The sequence below is a fragment of the Alligator sinensis genome, unplaced genomic scaffold (genome assembly GCF_000455745.1).
Source record: "Alligator sinensis unplaced genomic scaffold, ASM45574v1 scaffold221_1, whole genome shotgun sequence".
Classification (NCBI taxonomy): domain Eukaryota; kingdom Metazoa; phylum Chordata; order Crocodylia; family Alligatoridae; genus Alligator; species Alligator sinensis.
The window spans coordinates 3022832-3037708 of NW_005841948.1; the positions used below are offsets into that span (position 1 = coordinate 3022832).

The following is a 14877-nucleotide window of genomic DNA, read 5'->3' on the forward strand; positions in this document are numbered from 1 at the left end:
TGCAGTCTCTGCTTCCCGCACCCCCTGCTCCTTCTCCCAGCCTGGCTGGAACCCAAGGGGCCTCTTACATTTGTTTCTACTCAATTAAGTGAGTCTGCTGGAGTGTTCTAATCAGAACGCTCCAACATGCTGCGGCGTCTCATGTATTCAATGTCTCTACATTTCAAAATGGCTTGTTGAACAAGTTTTAGTTAAAGCACCCCTGCTGTGATTTTGAAATTTGGGACGCAGAAATACATGAGATGCTGCAGGTGTTTTAATTAGAGAGACTTCTGAGAGCTGCTCTAATTAAAATGTCCCTCCTCCCCACTCTAGAGCCCTCCTCCCCACCCCAGAGCACATGTACAGATGCCCCAAGAGTTTCCCTAACCTCTTGGTTAGGGCACTTTCTTGGGAAGTGGGTTTTAATACCCTTAAAATGAGGAGGGCCTAGACCCCAGGTCTCCTACTTCCCAAATTAGTACACTAGCTATTAGGATATCAGACAAAAGGCAGACACTTCCACTTCCTGCTCCTCCTCTGCTACTGAGCGGCAGGCATGGTCCCAGTGACTTTAGGTACCTCCCCAACTGATTCAGGTTACAAAAGCACTTAGGCAGGAATTAGTCCCATTGCCAACTGATCTGGATCACTTCTGAGTATGTGCAGTTGCCCAGGCATAGGCACTTAGGGTTGTTTCCAGGACAAAATGGAGTCAATAATTAATCTAGGCACATGGGCAGTTTTGCAGCTGCTGGAGTGGGGTTGATCTTAATCATTTTTGTGGCTTGTTCATCAATATTCTGTTTAAATCCTATTTATGTGCCCACAAGGCCAATCTGGTCTGGCATCCATGGCACTGATACTGTAATCTAGTAGAACTGAAAAATCTTTGAGGAATGGAACACTTTCACAGCTTTGTAATACAGCTCTTCACCTGTTTGAAATCTATTGAATTTTAACTTCAGTGTTCTAACACTCTATCTTAGCAATGAAAACTGCCAGCTAATTTCTCAAAGTCCAGCTCGGTGCTGTACTTCAAACAGCTGTAAGGATTTTCTGGTTTTTTTGCAAGGACTGTGCGCTACAGAAAAACAATCTTTTGAGATCTAAACATCCCAAAATGGTTCAAATTTTAGAGTAAAAGAGGAGAACTTTACAATATTTTTCATTCTTCCTTCTGCATTTTCCTTCCTTCCTTCTGGTATTTATCAGTTTCTCCCTTTGATTATAAACTCTTGGGACTTGGGATTGTATCCTTAAATCAAAGGGATAAATGCTATTTATATTTAGACACATCTATTCCACTACTTAAGAACTAGTGTGTTAAGGTGATTGGAAAGGAGTACTAATTTGGTTGGAATCTTAGGAAACAAGCTTCAGCCAAGCTGTTAGTCTGAGGGAGGGCTGTTCAAATGGTGGCTTGTGAGTTGCATGCAACTCATGAGGGTTTACATTGCAGCAGATAACTTTAGAATTATGAACTTTTAAAAAAAAAATGAAAACTTTGGAGATCTTCAGGCAGAATCTCAGAAGTGCTAAAATATTTTAACTATTTTAGAAATCAGGCCTAATCAGGTCTGGGCTATTGCAACCGGCCAGTTCTGAAGTCTGATTAGATTATTAGTAGCAGGAGAAATGTAAATAACCTCTCATCTATTGTGAAAACTGGATTAAGTGGAGAGATCTATAAGAACAGCTTTGTTAAATGAGGAAATTAAACAAGATGTGTAGGGCTAATTTGACGACCTTTTGCTAATACCCATAAAACCACAAACAGAATTCTGAATGGGGATGGAGTAGAAAGAATCAAGTAAGCAATATACTACAGTCTGACTGTCTCAGTAGTCTTAACCTTTTCTGAATGTACACCAACTGATTTTTAATGAATGTTAAGAATTATATATTTAGATGGGTTTTTAATTGGCTTTTATTACTCGCAAAAAGTTTTGCTTCAAGTTTTTTTTTTCCCTTTCCTTCTCAGGATATAGAGTCTTCAGTCCCAAAATCACCAGTCAGAATCTTGCCCCAAGTCACTAGTGTCTGAAAAAAACATTCTCTCTGATAACTCTTTGGTGGCTTAATCAAAATAAAGTGTTGATCCAATGATAGTTTCTAATGACGTAAAATTGTCCTCATCTCAAAAACCAGCATCACACTTAATGTTATCTGGCTTCTTGCATGGCATTCCTAGCAAATGGGTAAGGAAGTCTGTATTGCTATGTTGCTTGTGTCTGTAAATTAAACAGGTTTTCAGTTTCTAGTATTACGCTGGCACTTTTCATAAGCATGAAAGTCACAAAATTGAAAAAGAATAAGAAAACTGATAAGACTTAATATATAATTTATTTGATGGAAAAAAGTTAAAAAGTAACTACAAGTACAAATATGATAGATATTAATATTCCCCAAATACTTGCAGATACTTCATCCATTATAGGAATTAATTTGGCCACAAGAGGGCTCCCATATTTTACAGTTAAATGCAACAGAAACAGGAGCATTATAAAGAATAATTATAATTTATAAAATTAGCAACATTGTGAAACTAAAACAAAACGTGCTTTCCAGGAAGTCACATTTCCATGGGAAACAAAATAACATAAGGTTTCACTGTGTGCAATACCTCAGTAAACTCAGAAGAAACTGAGGCAAAACAAGAAGTGTCCTATGATCTGGCTATACAGGTCTCCATAAACAGAACATTTAATCAAACCAAAATTGTCTTTAGAGTCTGAAAATAATTAGATTTAGATTAAAAGATAACACATTTACTTTCAACTCATTTAGATGCAATTTACTTGACTTTAATTGCCTCTGGTAGTTAGCTATATTATCCAGGCAGTAAGTGAAATTCGTCTTCAAGTCAAATTTGAGATAGCACTCTTCTCTCTTTAACATGGCTTGCGTTATTAAAGAAAGACTTTAAAATGTTGGTAATACTGCCTTTATATCACCATTCTCGCAGGGTCTGGGACTTTGGGGCAATGCCCCTATACAGACTGCCCATGCTGGGGAAGCCAGAATTTCTCAACTCCCAGGGCCAGGCCAGGGAGTTCCCAACTCTTGGTTCAAGGCTCTAAATTGTGGCTCCACAGCAGGGAGCTTGGACATCTAAGAGCCCTGGTTAGTTGGATTCCCAGGCTACATAATCCACAACCAAGAAATTCTGGTGTGGCTGGCTGCCTAAGAATTGCAAATATGGAAGAATCCCTGGTCCTGGGGCAGCGCACACTGTGGGGCTACAATTGAGTCAAAGACTTTTGGATCCTGTCCCTGGACTTCCAATTTCTAAATCCTAGCTCCATAGGAAGAATCCTAGAGGCCTTGAGAGCCCAGTTAAGGGGTTCCTGGTTCCCAGGTTCCCTGCTGGAGACTGAGAATCTAGTTTTGATTACCGGTGTGACTCTCTGGGCGTTCAGATTCCTGGCTTCATGGCAGTGGGTCTGTTGAAAGTTTCTGGGTTAAGGTTAGAGGGGAGAGCAACAAGGGTGATGTCATAGTGGGTGTCTGCCATAGATCAACAGACCAGTAGGATGAGGTAGATAAGGCTTTCTTCAGACAACTAGCAAAAGTTTCTAGATTACAGGCCCTGCTTCTCATGCGGGACTTCAATACCCTGACAGCTTGTGGGAGGGCAATGCAGCAGTGCGCAGGCAATCTAGAAAGTTTTTGGAGAGTGTTGGAGACAACTTCCTGGTGCAAGTGTTGGAGAGACCAGCTAGGGGCCATGTTCTTCTTGACCTGCTGCTCACAAACAGGGAAAAAATGGTGGGGGATGTAGAAGCAGATGGCAAGTTGGGAAGCAGTGGCCACGAGATGACTGAGTTCAGGATCCTGACAAAAGGAAAAAAGGAGAGCAGCATAGTATGGACCCTGGACTTCAGAAAAGTTGACTTTGACTCCCTCATGGAACTGATGGGTAAGATCCCCTGGGAGACCAGTCTGAGGGGGAAAGGAGTCCAGGTGAGCTGGCTGTAGTTTAAAGCAACCTTACTGAGGGTGCAGGAACAAACCAACCCAATGTGCAGGAAGAAGAGCAACTATGGCAGGTGGCCAGCTTGGCTTAGCAGAGAACTCTTCAGTGAGCTGAACCACAAAAGGGAAGCTTACAAGAAGTGGAAACTTGGACAGATGACTAGGGAGGAGTATAAGAATATTGCTTGGGCATGCTGGGATGAAATCAGGGAGTGTTTATACTCATAATAAGGAGGAGGTGCTTTAATTAGAGTGGCTCTAAGAGCCGCCATAATTAAAATGCGCGGAGTGTCACATATACCAGCGTCCCCACACTGAAAAATGGCAGCAGGGTGCTTTAACTAAAGCTCATCAAATGAGAAGAATGAACCAAGTCTGCTTCAATGTGCTGTAATTACAGCGCATCAGAGCAGCCTCACTGCACGTGTATAGGTGCTCAGAAAGACCAAAGCGGAACTGGAGATACAGCTAACAAGGGACATGAAAGGTAACAAGAAGGGTTTCTATAAGTATATCAGCAACAAGAGGAAGATTATGGAAAGTGTGGGTCCCTTACTGAATGGGGGAGGCAGTCTAGTGACAGATGATGAGGAAAAGGCTGAAGTACTCAATGCCTTTTTTACCTCTGTCTTCACAGGCAAGGTCAGCTCCCAGACTATTGCACAGGGCAGCACAGTTTTGGGTGGAGGTGAGCAGCCCTCAGTGGTGAAATAACAGGTTCAGGACTATTTAGAAAATCTGAATGTGTACAAGTCCGTGGGGCTGGATGCAATGCTCCCAAGGGTGCTGGGGAAGTTGGCTGATGTCACTGTAGGGCTGCTGGCCATTGTCTTTGAAAACTCGTGGCGATTGGGGGAAGTCCTGGACAATGGGTAAATATAGTACCCATCTTGAAGAAAGGGAAGAAGGAGGATCCAGTGAACTAGTCAGCCTCAGCTCAGTCCCTGGAAAAATCAAGGAGCAGGTTCTTAAGGAATCCATTTTTAAGCAACTGGAGGAGAAGAAAGTGATCAGGAACAGTCAACATGATTTCACCACAGCAAGTCATGCCTGACCAACCTGATTGCCTTCCATGATGAGAAGACTGGCTCTGGGGAAAGCAGTGGATGTGATATACCTTGACTTTAGCAAGGTTTTTGATACCATCTCCCACAGCATTCTTGCAAGCAAGTTAAGGAAATATGGGTTGGATGAATGGATTGTAAGGTGGATAAAAAACTGGCAGATTGTCAGGCTCAACAGGTAGTGGTCAATGGCTCGAGGTGTATTTGGCAGCCAAGTGGAGTGCCCCAGGGGCCAGCCCTGGGGCCAGTTTTACTCAATATCTACATTAATGATCTGGAAGATGGGATGGAGTACACCCTCAGCAAGTTCACATATGACACCAAGCTGTGGGGGAGTAGTAAATATGCTGGAGGGCAGGGCTAGGATTCAGAGTGACCTTGACAAATTGGAGGACTGGGTCAAAAGAAATCTCATGAGGTTCAGCAAGGACAAGTTCTAAGTCCTACATTTAGGATGGAATAATCCCATGTACTTTAAGAAGGCCTTTGACAGGGTTTCTCACCACATTCTCTTAAAAAAACTTGGTGACTGTGGCATTGATGACTACACAGTCAGATGGGTGGCAAATTGGCTAGATGACTGCACCCAGAAAGCAGTGGTGGACGGGTCATTTTCGACCTGGAGGGATGTGGGCAGTGGAGTCCCCCAGGTCTCCGTCCTGGGGCCTGTACTGTTCAATATCTTTATCAGCGATCTGGATGTGGGTGTGGAATGCATGCTGTCCAAATTCACTGAATACACCAAGTTGTGGGGCGAAGTGGGCACGCTGGAGGGGAGGGACAGAATCCAGCTAGATCTAGACAAATTACAGAGGTGGGCGGATGAGAATAGGATGGAATTCAGTGCAGACAAGTGCAAGGTGCTGCATCTAGGGAGAAGGAACCAGCAACACATCTATAGGCTGGGGAAAACCTTTCTTGTCAACACAGTGGCAGAAAGGGATCTTGGAGTCATTGTTGACTCCAGGATGAACATGAGCCACCAATGCGAGGAAGTGGTCAGTAAGGCTAACTGCAACTTGTTATGCATCTACAGATGCATCACAAGCAGGTCCAGGGAGGTGATCCTTCCCCTATATGCAGCATTGATCAGGTCACAGTTGGAGTACTGTGTCCAGTTCTGGGTGCCGCACTTCAAGAGGGATGTAGCTAGCACTGAGAGGGTCCAGAGGAGGGCCACTCACATGGTCAAGGGGCAGTGGGGTAGGCCCTACAAAGAGAGGCTAAAGGGCCTGAACCTATTCAGCCTCCACAAGAGAAGGCTGAGAGGGTATCTGGTGGCCATTTACAAACTCACCAGGGGGGACCAGCGAGAATTGGGGGAGGCTCTGTTCCCCCGGGCACCACCCGGGGTTACTAGGAATAACGTCCACAACTTGTTAGGGAGAAGGTTCATGCTGGACATCAGAAGACATTACTTTATAGTTAGGGCTGCCAGGCTCTGGAATGGGCTCCCAACCGAGGTGGTACTTTCTCCTACCTTGGGGTCTTTAAGAGGAGGCTGGACAGATATTTGGCTGGGGTAATATGACCCCGGTACCTGTTCCTGCCCGAGCAGGGGGTCGGACCTGATGATCTGTTTAGGTCCCTTCCGACTCTAAGTACTATGATACTATGATGTATCCCTACAGGCTTGGGACTAACTGGTTAAGCAGCAGCTCTGCAGAAAAGGACCTGGGGGTTATAGTGGACAATAAGCTGAAGGTGAGTCAACAGTGTGCCCTTGTTACCAAGAAGGAAAACAGAATACTGGGCTTCATTAGTAGAAGTGTTGCCACAATAGGTGATGCATAGGAGGAGCATGGGGGGACATGTGTCCCCCCAAGACTGGCCCACAACGGCCTGTGCCCCCCCCGAGATTGTGGGCGTGCCGAGAGAAGTGCCGGTGGGACTTCTGGGTTTGCCACTGGTACTTCCACTGGCAGTGGTGATCGGCTGCTGGGGGACCTCCCACCCCAGTTGGTGATTAGCCGCTGGTGCCCCCCAGTATCAGGAGGCACCAGTTGTCCATGGTTTAATTTGGATATTAGGAAAAGCCTTCTCAGTAGGAGGGTGGTAAAGCACTGGAACAGGTTATCTAGAGAGGTGGTAGAATCTCATTCCTTGGAGGTTTTTAAGACCCGGCTCGACAAAGCCCTGTCTGGAACGATCTAGTGGGGGATGGTCCTGCTTTGCACAGGGGGTTGGACTAAATGACCACCTGAGGTCCCTTCCAACCCTAATTTTCTATGATTCTATGATATAATTAGAGGAGATCAAAATAATCTTGCGAATTATATTTACATCCCTAGTCCATAAGTCATGAAAATATAGCCAGGCAAAAACATTTAAGGTGTTAGATATCAGAGGAGGAGGCATTTTCCATGTTTAACCCCAATGCTGAGTGGATAGGGCATATGCTCAGGAAGCGGGAGACATGACTTTCCAGCACAGTGTTATAACCACCAAACCACATTAGACACTACCCAGGCTCTTCTCCAGCCCTTTTTTTGAAGCTGAGCCAACGCACCTTGCATTTAATAGTCATTGGCTAAAATGGATACAGAGCAATGCAGAGATGAAACTTCTACCATATTGGGAACCAGAAAGTCCCTGATTTACACATGTGCATCCACAATGGGTCCATATACACACCTTGCCAGTGTGTAACTTATTGTGCATGATCAGAGTATGTGGGCATGTTTACATACCAACATCACAGGGTTAACAGAATTTCAACTTGTGCATAGGTGCCAAAAACACTTGTGGCCAGAAAAATGCCATCTGGGCACCAAAGAGAAACAGAAATATAACTTAAGATCCTGTAATATCCTTAATAATGTAATATGGTAGACAGTGGTAAATAAAGCATATCTTAATGACAATGATTTTAGAAACAGATTATTATTATTATTATTATTATATCTCCATGTTTCCTCAACTGTCTTGATTAATATTAAACTCATCATAAAAATTTGCCTGTCTGTAAAGAGGGCTGGCAAATTACAACCAGGTCAGCATTATGCTATCCAAGCAGTTACTTATTTCTTTTTATTCAGATTCTGTTCATTTCAAGACCACTCCATGCAAGGCAAATGTTTGGGTAAGCATATTAAATAATAATTTGCTATACGTGAAATAGATATACCTTTATTTTTTAACTTACAGTGTAGGCAAAATTAAGAACTATTTTATTAATATGATCAATGCTGTAATACTATACCTTTTCTTTAGAATTTCAAATTTCTTTGCCCAACTTCGGTTGACATGTTCAACTTCCTTTTTAAGACTGAAATGCAAAAGGAGAGAAAGAGAAAGAAAATAAAAGGAAAAAAAGTTAAAATATGTGCAGAATTCCTAAATGAGTATGTCTGAAAAGTTCTGACCAATACCTTTCTATGTGTTGCCTCTCTCGACCTTCAGACTTTCTCAGCTTCTCAATTTCAGCAAGCAATGCTCTCTTTTCATCTTCCTTTTCAACTATCTTTTCAATGTTACAAAAAATAAATGAAAGTATTATTCATTTTGTATGTATAATATGAAAAAAACAAGTATAAAATTTTGTTCTTGGTATCAGTTTTCCTATTTTTGGTTAGGCAGAAGGCAGGGCAGTGTGGCACCTTATAGACCCTAAATATCTACAGACACCTTATAGACTGTGTCTATAACTTTGGGCTCACATAGATAACTACCTCTCTCTATTTTTGGTTGTTAGGGTCAGAAAATAAAGTGTTTCAAGAAATTAGTTGCAAGATACAAAATCTTCTAACTCTGTAAGTCAGTAGTTCAGAGTTATCCCTGGTCTGGAGTACCCAAGAATAATTAATGTTTGACAGCTGTTTGGTGGCCTGTACTGTATAATAGAGATCACAGAACAAACAAGAATATTTTAATCTTATCCTATATGTCATATTTATTGATCATCCTTGACTGTGAGGGATCCGCATCGTCAATGTGTCATATTTGCCAGATTCTGATTCCACTGATATCAAAATGGTAAAGTACCTATTGCCTTGAAAGGAAGAAAGATCAAGACCCAAAATCTTAAATTCTTCAGGGGAAGGATGGTGTTGTCCAGTCACAAATGTATGGTCTAGTAATAGAGTACAGAACTGACTTAATGATTCTTAACTCTACTACTGATTCTGTGTGAGCTGGATTCTTAAATTCACTCTGTTTCATTTTTTCCATCTGTAAAATAGGGATCATAATACTTCTCTTAGAGGTATATTGTAGACTTTGGGTGCTTGTACATGCAACGGGGTTTAGTTCTTCCTAAGCTGAAACAATGTGTATTTAAAAGGTGAGTTCTTAATTGTGTTGTTTAAAAACCCACTGATTCAATTTAGGGACTTCTGTGATGTCACGTAGTGTCACAGGGTGTCACAGCTCCCCCATAAGCTCACTCACCTCCCCACTTTTGCCTCCCCCAGGCTCCACCAGAAAAAAAAAGAAATGGTGAGGGGCCAGATCCATTCCCCCCCGCAGCCTATCTGCCTCTTCTGCAGTGGTGGAATGAGCTGCCAGTGGGCTGAGTGGTCCCTGAGCTGTGGGGGATCCTGGTCCTTCCCTCTGTGGCGGTGGTGCCCCCCAGGTGGCACCAGTCCACTAGAACCCAGCCTAGGTGGTCCTGAAGGACGCTGCTACTGTGGAGGAGAGCACCGAGCCCCGTGCAGCGCAAGGGCTGTGTGACCTGGCAGCAGCTTGTGCAGGCAGGCTCCACTGAGGAATAAAAAAAAAGTGGTGAGGAGCCTGAGATATATATATATATATTTTTCCTCCCAAAGCCTGCCTGTCCGCCTGAGCTGTGCAGGGCCCGGTGCTTCACTCTGTGGCAGTGGCGCCCCCTGGGCACCACCCACCCACTAGCAGTCCACCCGGGTGGTCCCGGGGGATGCTGCAGCTATGGAGGGAAGCACCGGGCTCTGTGCAGCTCAGACAGGCAGGCAGGCTCTGGGAGAAAAAAAAAAGAAAAAAGATCAGGCCCCTTGCCACACTCCCGCCCCCCCCCAGTGAAGGCTGCGTGCACAAGATGCCACCGGGTCGCACAGCCCCTGAGCTGCACAGGGTTTGGTACCCTCTGGGGTAGTGGTACCCCCTGGGACCACCCGGGCTGGGTGCTAGCGAGTGAGTACTGTCTGGGGGTGCCGCTGCCATGGAGGGAAGGACCCGGTTCCTTGCAGCTCCAGGACCACTTGGCCCAACAGCAGCTTGTTGCCCCCACCACAAGAAAGGCAGGTAGGCTACAACACCATTCCCACCGCCTTCCTGCTGCTTGGGCCTGCCTGGGAACAAGCTGGCTTGCCCCTGGGGCAGAGCAGCAAGGTGGCAGAAAGGTGGCTTGTGTGCTAGCAGTGGGAGAAGTTGGCAGGGACAGTGCATGGGCACTGAAAGTCGGCTAAGCCTGAGCTTCCCTGAGCACGATGGCTTATAGTGCTCTGTGCACTGTTGCACTTTGTTACGTAGCAAACTAAAATACCTTGGATGGGTTTCTCCTTTCTACATAACAAAGTCATTTAAAGAGAAATACGCCACCAAACGTGTACATTGTTATAAAATTAAAGCGGAATATGCCACCAAACGTGTAAATAGCAATGCCATTAAAGCGGTGCAAAAGGGCAATTGAGGCGCTTTAAAGGCCAATTTTGTCGCATGTACAAGCACCCTTTGTATTTAAAGTATTGAGAGATCCTTGGATGAAAGTGGCCACCAAAACGCAAAATGTTATTATTATAGCAGCTGAAAGCTTAAATAGACAATCATTCTGTTTGGTCCGTAGACTGGTATCAAAGAACTGGACATGACAATCCAATGTTTACAGAGAATTTGTTGGATTACAATAATAAAAACTCTACCTTCTCACTAGGAGTCTTCTTCAGTTTCTTGCTTATGAGCCCCTTTTGAGATTCTCCTTTTTGTGGTTCTCTCTTTTGCAGTTCTTTTTTCTCAAGAGACATTATATTTTCACGTTCACTTCTCACTACTTCCTTCAGCTGTTTTGTGTCTTTTTCTTCTACCTGCAATGCTGCAGTCTGAGAAGTAAAGAATCTGACGTGAATATACACACTATAGAAACCAGCTTTACTTGCACGGTATCACAGCAACTGCTACAGCTACTGAATGACATACAAAAAGCTAGAACTCTTGGTTCCAAACTGGAAAATGGCAAGAAAACTCTCCTTTTCTGCAAGCTTTCAGGATCTACGTCCCTTCGTCAGGCTCTGGGAAGAGTGTAGATGGTACAAGATGGTAAAAAGTTCCCATAGGTAGGAAATAAACTTCATTTTTGCATAGAGGGAGCTGAAGATGGAAGTCTGTCCCTCTGGGTCCAGCTACTGAACGTGCATTCATATATTCATTGTACTCTATGCATTTATAGTATATTCTCAGGTAAACAAAACACTAGTTTTAAAATCATTAAATGGTATACCTAAATTAAAATAACTCTAACCTGTTCTTCCCCACTTTTTGCAAAATTTTATCTATATTACATATTTATGTCTGTAAATTAATATTATATTAATACAGTGACAGTCCAGCTTAACAAAGACCAAACGGTTTTATGAAAATGCATACATACAAATCCCAGGAGACAATTAATTTCTGTTATACCACTGCAAAAGTCTATATACCTATACAAGAGATGAATCTAGTCCACCAGGTGTATTATCTGACCTGTTTAAATTGAACTTTCAGCTACCATTTGCATATTATACTGATGTGGAGAGGGAACGTTTCCCTTTCAGCATCAGGCTATTATTTTGTTTTGTCAGCTGCTGATACATTCCACTTTCTCTGGAATACACATAGTGGTATCTATGTGGTTAGTTCACTGACAGATATAAACACTAGAAAGATAAAGAATAGATAGTGAAGATAAATTGCAATATCAGGTTCTTTTTAAATAAAGAAAAACAGTTTAATGAAAATATTGTAAAAAATTGCAAATGAAATTAACTGTAAAGATTAATTATAAAATGACTGATCAACAATTGTAGGCTCTGCCTGCATTGGCTTTTTACTTGTGCAACCCTCAGCCTCACTGCAGCTAAACTAAGAGTAAATGAAGAATCTGTAAAAGAAAAAGAAAAAGAATCAGGTCTGCTCTAATCAGAAACATACTGGACCAGGTCTTGGGCTTTGCTGTATTGGAGGAAAGTGGCTTTAAAGCCAAGGGGTTTGGCCGCCAACAGATTTCTCTTATTTAGGTGAATTCTCTTGTACTAATCCTCTTTCTGTCAGCAACAACGAACATGGCTGGATAAAAAAGGAGATGGCTATAGACTCTCTACTTGATAAAGGAAACTGTTAGGACCTTAACTAGTGGAACGTTCCCTGTGGAGAAGCAGTGGACACCACACCCTGGCAGCCATAAAAATGGTTGAATGGCTATCGCTGTGCCACCTTATCTAATCTTGGGAGAGGAAAGTCAAGATTTTCATGCAAAGTCATGGAGTCTGTTTTTAAGAAACTTTTGATATTTTAAGTCACTTAGATTTCACACATTTCTTTTTTTTAAACTTCCTTTCTTAAATAAATCTATTCATTCTTCTTCCATAATATAATTTACAACCACCTGTCCCAGGTGTTAATCTGTATTCCTTCTACCTTTGGCGCTTTCTTTCTCCTGATCTTATTGCTTCTACCAAAATCTCTTCACATCTATGCCTCACAGACACCCTTCTGGCCAAAGAGGATTGGAACAAACCTCTCTGAAGTGTGTGAAAGTCAATCGTAAACTGATTAAAAGTATAACTTTTGATTGATATGTGAAAATCCCTCCTTATCCATAGTAAAGTTGATTAGGGAAGTAGTCATGGTCAATACACTTTGACCAGAAAGAATTAAGAAAAAATTTCACTAACACTAGATACATGATTGACAATTGTTCCAAGAAGCAGCCACCACTTGATGTAACCACACAATCCTATTGTCTTGTCTTTCCATTTTGTTCTTCTAAAATTCCCAAATGTATCATTTCTACTAATTACTTTTAGTCCCATATGTCATTAATGAAAAATTATGTACACAAACAAACAAACAAACAAACAGATAAATGTCATGACCTCCTTAGGTTAAAGTTAACAAAGAAGTTTCTGCCTCCTATTGATCTATTCAACTCAACCCTGGTCAGTAGCATAACTAGGAGTGGGCTAAAGGGCCACCCACCCTAGATGCTAAGCTAGGATGGGCACCTGAATTGCCTCCCACCCACCTGGAGTCCATGTCCTGGCAGCAAGAGCAGCCCCATGGCTCACCCATGCCAGGAACTCCAAAACAATTGCTGGTGGCTGCTGCTGCTTTAAGAGAAACAGCCAGGGTGGGCACAGCACATGGCAATGGCAGCTGCAGCTCAGTTAGGGACTGATTTGGAGCTCCCAGTATGTGTAAACCATGGGGCTGCTATTGTTGTCAGGGCACCGCCTACCTCTCAGAACATGTGCATACCCCCTGCTCTCCCACAGGGTTTGCCTAGGGCTCCATCTCTACTTATTCTGACTCTAACACTGACTAGATGTTTGATAGCTTTTTTAATCACAGAATCATAATAGGGTTGGAAGGGATGTACAGGAGGAGGTCATCTAGTTCAAACCCCAACTCAAGGCAGGAGCATGCCTGACTAAACCCTCTCAGTCAAGCGTTTGTCTAAGCTGCACTCAAAAATGTCCAAGGATGGAGATTCCTCTCTGGGTAGTCTATTCGAATATTTAACCACCCTTGCAGTGAGAAAGTACTTCCTAATATTCAACATACATTTCTCTTTCTGCAATTTAAAACTGTTGCTCTTCATCTGGTACACTGCACCCTACCACTGAAAACAGTCTATCTCCATCCTCCATATAGCCGCCATTTAGGTATTTGAAGACAGTTATCAAATCCCCACTCAGTCATTTCTTCTCCAAACTAAATAATCTTATTTTTTTTCAGCTTGCTCTCAGAAGTCACATTTTCCAGGCCCATGCTTATGCTTGTTCCTGTATATTGGACTTTGTCCACATTTTTCTTGAAGTGCTAAATACAGCAGGAAAATCACTTCTCTTTATTTACTAGTGATGATCCTGTTAACAGCGCCCAGAATGCTACTGGCTTTTTTTTGCAACAAGAACACACTGTTGGCTCATATTCAGTTTATAGTCCATGATGACTACTGGGTTGTTTTCTGCAGGTCATCCAGACTGTATTTGTTCATAGATTCATAGATGTTAGGGTCGGAAGGGACCTCAATAGATCATCAAGTCCGACCCCCTGCATAGGCAGGAAAGAATGCTGGGTCTAGATGACCCCAGCTAGATGCATATCCAACCTCCTCTTGAAGACCCCCAGGGTAGGGGAGAGCACCACCTCCCTTGGGAGCCCGTTCCAGACCTTGGCCACTCTAATTGTGAAGTTCTTCCTAATGTCTAGTCTAAATCTGCTCTCTACTAGCTTGTGGCCATTATTTCTTGTAACCCCTGGGGGCGCCTTGGTGAATAAATCCTCACCAATTCCCTTCTGTGCCCCCGTGATAAACTTATAGGCAGCCACAAGGTCGCCTCTCAACCTTCTCTTGCAGAGGCTGAAAAGGTCCAGTTCCTCTAGTCTCTCCTCGTAGGGCTTGGTCTGCAAGCCCTTAACCATACGAGTGGCCCTTCTCTGGACCCTCTCCAGGTTATCTGCATCCCTCTTGAAGGGTGGTGCCCAGAATTGCACGCAGTACTCCAGCTTGAGAGAGTCCAGAGAAGAGCCACGCGCATGATCAGAGGTCAGGGAAGCAGACCCTACGATGACAGGCTGAGAGCCCTGGGGCTCTTTAGCCTGAAAAAGCGCAGGCTCAGGGGTGATCTGATGGCCACCTACAAGTTTATCAGGGGTGACCACCAGCATCTGGGGGAACCTT

The 14877-nt window shown here is 43.3% G+C and overlaps 1 protein-coding gene across 1 annotated transcript in view; it reads right to left on the reverse strand.

Moving 5' to 3' along the window:
• The window catches only part of CUNH10orf67 (chromosome unknown C10orf67 homolog), a 97522-nt gene that overhangs the window by 11884 nt on the left and 70761 nt on the right, over positions 1-14877 (reverse strand). The window contains exons 11-13 of the mRNA XM_025199710.1: positions 10856-11032; positions 8393-8484; positions 8224-8289 (exon numbers count right to left, since the gene is read on the reverse strand). Of these exons, the coding sequence (XP_025055495.1) occupies positions 8224-8289; positions 8393-8484; positions 10856-11032 (335 nt within the window). The remainder of the gene's footprint in view (positions 1-8223; positions 8290-8392; positions 8485-10855; positions 11033-14877) is intronic.